We start from the raw sequence: 7,954 nt of genomic DNA on the forward strand, positions 1-7,954 counted from the left end.
ATAATAGGTACTGTTTTTTTAAGTAATTTATTTTGATATAAATATAATATAATATTTATTAAATTTAAATTTTTAAAAAATTATTATTTTAATATATAAAATTTATAAATTTATATATACTTATTTTATATCGGGTCAACCCAATTTACTTTGAGCTACTTTTGCGTTCGGCCCCACCAGTCTATAAACATCTCTACTGATGATGATGGTGGCACAGTTAGTCAACATTTTTTTTTTTCAGTTGCAGCTGGTAGGCTCGAACCCAAAACCTTTAAGATGAGAAAGGACGGAATGTCGAGTGAGCTACGGCTCATTGGCAGTCAACATTTAAATGGTATCTTCCAACTTTTGGACCTGGCTGATGGTAGAGCCCATTTGGTTGGAAAGAAAGGCCGATAGCACCTTACGAAATCTACCAACAAAAAAGTAATAAAGATATGATGATTCTTGTTTCGTGTTCTTCGCCTTCGGCTTCCCCTTCCTCTCAGATCGATAATAAATTAAAGTCCATAAAAAGTTAAAAACAGAACAAAATAGCAAAACAAAATAACAAATGGCAGCAAGTACTGCAACTGCACCACAATTTTTCAACCTCACTCACTCTCTTCCACCTTCTTCCAAGTTTCTCCATTTCACTAATGTTCCTTCTTCTCTTCAACATCCCTTTCCTTCTGGAATCTTCTACAAGCATCGTTCACATCAATTACTAATCTGCAATTGCAATAGCAAGGTACACAATTACATAGACATACATGATTTGTTTATTTTTCATTCAACTACCGTTCAAACAGTAACAAAAAACTGTACTTTCAAATTCGGTTCACTTTGAAGTTGAATAACTCGAGTGGAGGAGAACAATATGAGTTGGATGAAGGACTTTTCGGTGGGTATGATGGGGTTGATGACGAGAGTGATGAGGATGATGCAGAGAGCAGCCTCGATTTGTTTATCAGATTCTTTCAAAGCATGTTCAGGAAATTCTCTAAGCGTGCCAAGAAGGCCTCTCGCTCCGTTTTGCCATCAGTGATTTCGCCTCAGCTTGTAAGTTTCTTCTAGTTTTTCTTTTATTCACTATTTGGAACCCTTATTTTCAAATTGGGTATCAAGAAGTACTATCTATTTTCCATTTTGTTTTTTCACTTCTGACTTCTGAGTTACTTGTAAGTTGTAGCTAACAAATTAATGTTCAGGTTATTATTATTAGCCCAATATAGATCACTCTTAATCACTAGTAATTGGTTCATTGTGGGAAATTGCTTGAACCTTCCTTTTTATTTAATTTGGCGACTCTATAATAATATAAGGCAATGATCTACTATTTAGTTAATCTTTATTCAGAATTTCAGATGTTATTATAAGAACCTGACTAAACCGGATTTGGATCCTCTAAATTTTGAATTTCAAAGTGTGATCTCTCACGATTTATTTTATAGGTGGGACCAAGAGAAAATATGAGAGAGAAACCATTCAAAGGTGAGAGATCACACTTTACCTTCTGAAGTGAAAATTCAAAATTTAGAGGATCCAAATTCGACTAAACCAGTTCAAGGCCCTCAGGCTCAAAATCAATAAATTCCATTGGGAATGGGATGACCTTATTCAGTTAGTTTAGCACTTGAAGTGGTTCAGAACTTATTTCTTATAAGAAAATTCAAAATCGGAGTGTTCTGAATAGAAAAAATTGGATAGGAGGATTTAGTCCGATACTGATTCTGCACTTGTAGTTCAGATACTAGTCTTGTGGTCTGCAAGCTCAGTTAATTGTAGTTACCTATTTTTTTTCTATGTATTTATCTTTGGCGGCATTCTTTCTAGTTTCTCTTATTTGTTTTCATTTGTTTGGGGAAATTCAGGTTTCTTTTGCAGTGGATGGGACTCTGCTACTTGCTTCACTTTCCATAGCCAAAGCACTTCTTGAGGTATTTGCTTCTTCCCATTGCTGTATGGCTTGATTGAGAACCCATGTTTAGTCAAACTCTTTGTTTGTGTTGCTTCACCTTCATATCTATTATCTAGAGTATCATCATTCACCCCCCTATAAACACTAATTGAATTGATATCACGCCATTTTCCTTTGTTGTAGATAAGAGATGTGAGGAAGGATTGTAATAGTTTCTAGAATAAATAAATAATATGCTTTTTCATGTTTGTTTAACAACTTAATAGTATCTTACAGCTCATTTGATCAGAATTCCTTTATTGAAATGTTATTTGCACAATCACAGAATGCAAAGTTTCCTCTTCTATTATCTCCCTATTTTTTTCTCTTTTTTCTCATAATTCCTCATCGTTCATATTTTATTATAATGTTTTAGGCCTTGAAACATATATTGATTATGAAATCATTACTTGTGAAGAGTTCATTTGAACATCCAAAAGCTAACTCAAATGAGTTCTTAATTTACACCAGAGGGGAAAAAAAAACAAAGAATAAAAGTTTGAGATCATAAAATTAACATGCTACTGTTGAAATTTCAAGAGAGAGTAATTTAGTCTATATTAGCTAAGGTTTAGTGTTAAGCTATGACAGCTGACCTGTTTTATAATTTCTTATTTCTCCCTTAATCTATTGATTTTAATTTCTCCAGTCTTTCGTATTCCCCTTAGCCACTTTATCCCAACACAAGCAAAACATGAACTGTGGTTTTGGCATAATTCGGTGAATTCCTTTGATTTTGTGATTGAGAATTGCATTCTAAGTTTGAAACCTAACAAACAACAATCGCTGACGATTATTTACTGTAAATCTTAGGTCTTCTGCACACTTGGAGGCACTGTATTTGCTGCAATTCTGCTTCTGCGTGTGATTTGGGCAGCAGTTTCTTACTTCCAGTCAAGTGGAAATAGCTTCAATCAGGGTGGGAGTTCCTTTGGTGCTGTAGCCTAGACGGCTCTTCATATTTTACAAAATTTTTCTGTATTAATTTTTAGGTAATAGACTAACAGTAATATATGAAGGGAATTTTTTCTTCAGCTACATATTGTATATGAGAAAGTATGTAGTCATCATTCGTGCTAGTGTTTGTTCACTTGAAACATGTGATATTGATATTTTGATAGGTGAATGGATCATATCACTACTTATTCCATTTGAGGGAAGCTAGAGTTGTGTCATCCATTAGTGTGGCAAAGGTGCAGCACAGCTTCGAAGAGATTATATTAATAAACATGTACGCATGTGTAATATGGACAAGCAGCATTCTTTATAAAAAGTAGAGACTAATTATCTAACTCAATGCCTAAGGGTGTGTGTGGTTTAACTATTACTTTGTTATAAAGATTCCATTCCCATGGGAATTAAAGATACCCAAGGGAAAGGTGGGAATTGAAATGATGGTATTTTAATTCCCGGGAATCAAACTTGCTTAAGGTTTTTAAAAGCGGACACTTTTTAATACACAATTACATTCCTAATGTTTATTTTCGTTAGTCAGTATAGTCCTTAGTCAAATTTTTTTCAATAGTCAATTACGTCAAATGATAAGCTGGAATGTTGACAAGCTGGAATGTTCACTTGCCTACGTGGCCATTAAGTGTTCCCGTGTAGTGAGGTGGACAAATGGATCTTTATAGCCAATGGAGAAAATAGTCCCTATAGCCATTGCAAAAAGACGTCATTTTGTTTAGATCGTATAGTGTAAAAGTGTGTTGAAAATGATGAGCTCTCATCAAACTATGTGATGTGAGTTCTTGAGAGGAGCAAAAAGAATGAGACGAGAAATGGAAATGATGAGGAAAAAAAAATGACGAGAAGAAGTGAGAGAAATGAGCCAGATTGAGTTGAATGTAATGAATGGCAAAAACTAAATTGCAATTGTACATAGTTGCTATTTGTATACAATGCTAAACTAACTCTCCTTTAACTAACTTATCAACTTGCCAAAAATATCTACCTAACTGCCTCTAATTAACTTCACACAAATCACACTCTTGACTAAACCAATCAAGTCACACTCTCTGCAAAGCTAGGGGCATGGAGATCTAGCAGATCTAGCTTGGACAAATTCAGTGAAAACGCCCCTGGTGCCAATGGCTTAGTGAGGAACTCTGCTAATTGATCGGCTGAAGACACTAGAAGCAAGTGTGTCAACCCAGACTGAAACTTCTAACGAGCAATATGGCAATTAACTTCAATATGCTTGGTTTTTTTGTGAAAATATGATTGGCAGCTATATGAATGGCTAAACAATTGTTACAAAATGGTAATTGGAGCTTGTGAAAGGCATGCCAATGTCTCTGAAGATGTAGGATAGCCACTAGGCTTCACAAGTGGCGCTTGCTAAAGCACAATATTCTGCCTCCGAAGAAGATCTAGATATAGTCGACTACGTCTTACACTTCAAACTGATAAAAACAAATCCTAAATAGAAACAGTATCCAGGAATTGAGCGTTTCATATCCACACAAGCAACCCAATCAGAGTTTGAAAATCCAGTAACCTTGAAGTTTGAGTAGTAGCTTGCAAGTGAGTAGTAGTGGGGCAGTCAATAAATTGGCTCGAACGGCCAATTGCATAAGCAATATCAGGCCTAGTGTTGGCCAAGTACATGAGACGACCAACTAATTGCCTATAATTCATGAAATCAGAGAGCAAAGTTCCACCTTCCTTGGACAGCTTCCAAGTGTAGTGCATTGAGGTGTTTGCTGGTTTACAATCCAAAAATCCCAAATCCTCAAGAATGTCTAAGGCATACTTTCTCTGACACAAGTGAATGCCTTTGCTTGATTGAGCTACTTCCATCCCTAAGAAAAACTTCTAGTAACCAATATCTTTGATCTTGAATTTATCATGAAGAATAGCTTTGATTCTTGCAATCTTTGATTGAATAGAGAATGATCTAAAACTGACTTCTTGTAGCCAGAATATATGAGTTACTGTGAGCTTCAGGTTCCGCTGCATACTTGCTTTCCTTAGACCATAAAGTGACTTTTGCAGTCTACATACCATGCCTAGTTCAATGTCAGTGAGCCCTAGTGGGATCTTCATGTACACTTCCTCATTCAAGTCACTATGCAAAAATGCAGTATTAACATCAAGCTGTTTCAAATACTAGTTCTTAGTTGTTGCCATGGTCAGAACCAATCTCAAAGTTGTCATCCAAACCACAGGGTTCAAAGTATCAATGAAATCCACTTGTTCAGCCTATAGCTCATTTAACATTCGGATGTTTGCTGATTCTCCAACTGTTGTTTAATTCAAGAGATTTCAACTCACTTTGAATTGCTTCTCACCAGCATTGATGAACATCAGCTTTCAACATCAAGATTTGAGGAGATGGTAAAGCACAGGGATTTTTTTGTTTGAAACTAAGCTTCTCATATGACAAATTATTCGACATAAGATACCTTTGGGTAGAAGCAGGTGTTAAGTCCGTTTTGGCCAACATACAATGATAGTATTTTATGTACGAGGGTGGTTTCCTATTTCTAATTGGCCTACTAGATGGTGAATGAGCATTATCAATGAATGAAATGTTTCTAACATGCTGTAAAGTGGAAACTGTACTCTTCTCAAGTTCTCTAGTGATACTTTTCTGTGGATTGGTGCCTAAATTAGTATCATTATTTGGAATGATTGTATCGGTTTTTAGTTCATCATGATGTATGAATGCTGAAGAATTATTAGTGTAGTAGGTGAAATGATCCAGGTCTTCAAATTGAACCTTTTGCTCTGAAATTGCTTTGTTATAAGGTTGATTAGCAAGTTTATTGTTAGCATTCATGTAAGGAAAGTAATTTTCATAAAAGGTGACATGTTTTCAAGTGAAAATCTCTCTATTTTTGAGCTCAATCAAAATATAACCCTTTGTACCTTTTTTGTAGACTAAGAAGACACACTTTCTAGCTCGTTGATCAAGCTTGGTTCTGCCATTGCTAATGATGCTGGCATAAGCTAGGCATCCAAAAACCTCTAAGTTAGTCAAGTCAGGTAAACTATGAAACAAACTTTGATAGGGAACCAATTGTTTAAAAAAGTACATGGAATTCTATTTATAAGGTGGGTTGCATGAGCAATTGCAAACTGCTAAAAAACTTTGGAACTTTAGAGTGAAATACATTTAATTTGTACATTGAACAAAGTTTTGTAAGAGAGTGGAAGTCAAGTCTCTGACTTTGCTTTCATAAAGTAGATCCAAGCGTGTCTACTTTTATCATTCATTATTGTCAAAAAGTACCTATGAGCTAAATTGAAAGGTGTGGACAATGACCCCAAAATATCCATGTGGACAAGGCCAATACAATTTTTAGATTCATTGAAACTATGCAAGGATGGTTTTTTTTTTTTTTCCCAAATGACATAAGGTATAGGGTAAAACACTCAAATAAACTAAAGCAATCCAAATATTACATAAATCACTCAAAACCAAAAATCTTAAGTGAATATTCCCATACATGTCATTATATAAATCGAATGAGTCAAATTCGATTTATAATATTTATAGTAGTAAATTGAAAAGGGGTGATTCAATTTATAGTAGTAAATTTTACCCTGAGTTTTAAGGGACAAGGATGCTAAGAGATTTCTAGTGAATGCTGCTTTTGTGAAGACTAAAATCGAGTTTGACTACTGGTTTGACATCCTCCACTCTGAAGATCCTGCAACGTGTGACTGGACTAATCATATACGCAGTGGACTCAGCATCGAGATAAAAGTCGGAGGTTCAAGAATATGACTACAAACATCTCCGAGTGTGCAAACTCGATACTGAAGGGTGTAAGGAACCTTTCAGTTTGTTCGTTGGTGAAGTCCACCAATGGGAGATTGGCAGAGCTATTTTTTTGAATAGGAAGAGAGATAGAGGCACAGTTAGGAACTGAGCATCAGTTTAGTCAGCATCTGATGAAGGCAATTGAGGCTAATCTGAAGGTCTCAAGGTGTTTCACGATGACTTTAACAGGGATAATTCTGAGTTCATTGTGGTTGAAACCACGCCGACAGGGAGCTTCTCACTCGGCTCTTACAGATTGTCCTTCAGGGACTACATATGTGACTGCGGGTATTTTCAGGCACTTTATTATCCATGTCACCATGCGTTAGCGTGGTGTGCATATTCACGTCTAGATTGATCAACTTATGTCCATGAAGTGTATCACCTCAGCTCGGTATTTAATGCATATCAGATGGGGTTCACCCTTCCAATCCCTAAGAGCTCCCTAGGACTACTAGGATCTAGACCACAATGGACGAGGCTGACCCAAACAGACCCAAAAGATGTGGCCTTTGAAGACAGCCAGGCCACAATGTAGGAGGTGTCCACAAGGAGGAGTCAATGTTGGTTCTACTTCCGCCAGTAACGTTTAGTGTTGGGCTTATTTAGTGTAATGTTTTGTCTTTAGTTTTAATCTTGTTGTTGTTTAGTCATGTTGTTGTTAGTCTCTTTGTTGTTTACATTTGATGGTTTGTGTAATGTTTAGTCTTATGTAGTGTAATGAAATATCGACGTATAATGGAAAAGTCGCATAACATACATGTGCTTCTAAACATAATGAAATACATGTGCTTTTGAATGGAAACATGAACACACACTAATGAAATTAACAAGTTCAAAACTATGTTCAGATAAAACATGAACGTAGCTACGATACTAAAGCGTATCTAAAAACATAAAATAATAGGGAAGACCTAACATGAACGGCCTAGTGCCAAAAACACAAGTCAAAAGAGATGCGATCCTATGAAGCAGCGCCAGGGGAGCCTGATCCGTCATGCTCTCTACGCTAGAGGGACATTATCCTCGTTTCTATTGCCATCATGTTCCATCTTGTCTGGTATGCATTCCTGTGACATCGATGGACCGGAATGTGCAGGTGTATGTGTAGCGTGTGTCGAGGGAGGTGTCCCACCCAACACAAATGTATCATCGACAGGTCCAGAAAGAGGCTCATTCAGATCCACATCTATAGGTGTCTGGGATCCACCTACCTGAGGTATGCGTCGTGCCATATCATCTTC

At 36.4% G+C, this 7,954-nt stretch overlaps 1 protein-coding gene across 1 annotated transcript; it reads left to right on the forward strand.

Annotated features, from left to right (window-relative positions):
• The first annotated feature begins 357 nt into the window (after positions 1-357).
• Positions 358-3,099, forward strand: LOC107489076 (protein SHORT HYPOCOTYL IN WHITE LIGHT 1). Its single transcript, XM_016109850.3, has 4 exons — positions 358-730; positions 832-1,041; positions 1,854-1,919; positions 2,753-3,099. The coding sequence occupies exons 1-4, from the start codon at positions 554-556 to the stop codon at positions 2,885-2,887; spliced, it is 588 nt and encodes a 195-aa protein (XP_015965336.1). The 5' UTR covers positions 358-553; the 3' UTR covers positions 2,888-3,099.
• Positions 3,100-7,954: the final 4,855 nt, after the last annotated feature.

Source organism: Arachis duranensis, chromosome 5, assembly GCF_000817695.3.
Source record: "Arachis duranensis cultivar V14167 chromosome 5, aradu.V14167.gnm2.J7QH, whole genome shotgun sequence".
NCBI classification, from domain to species: domain Eukaryota; kingdom Viridiplantae; phylum Streptophyta; class Magnoliopsida; order Fabales; family Fabaceae; genus Arachis; species Arachis duranensis.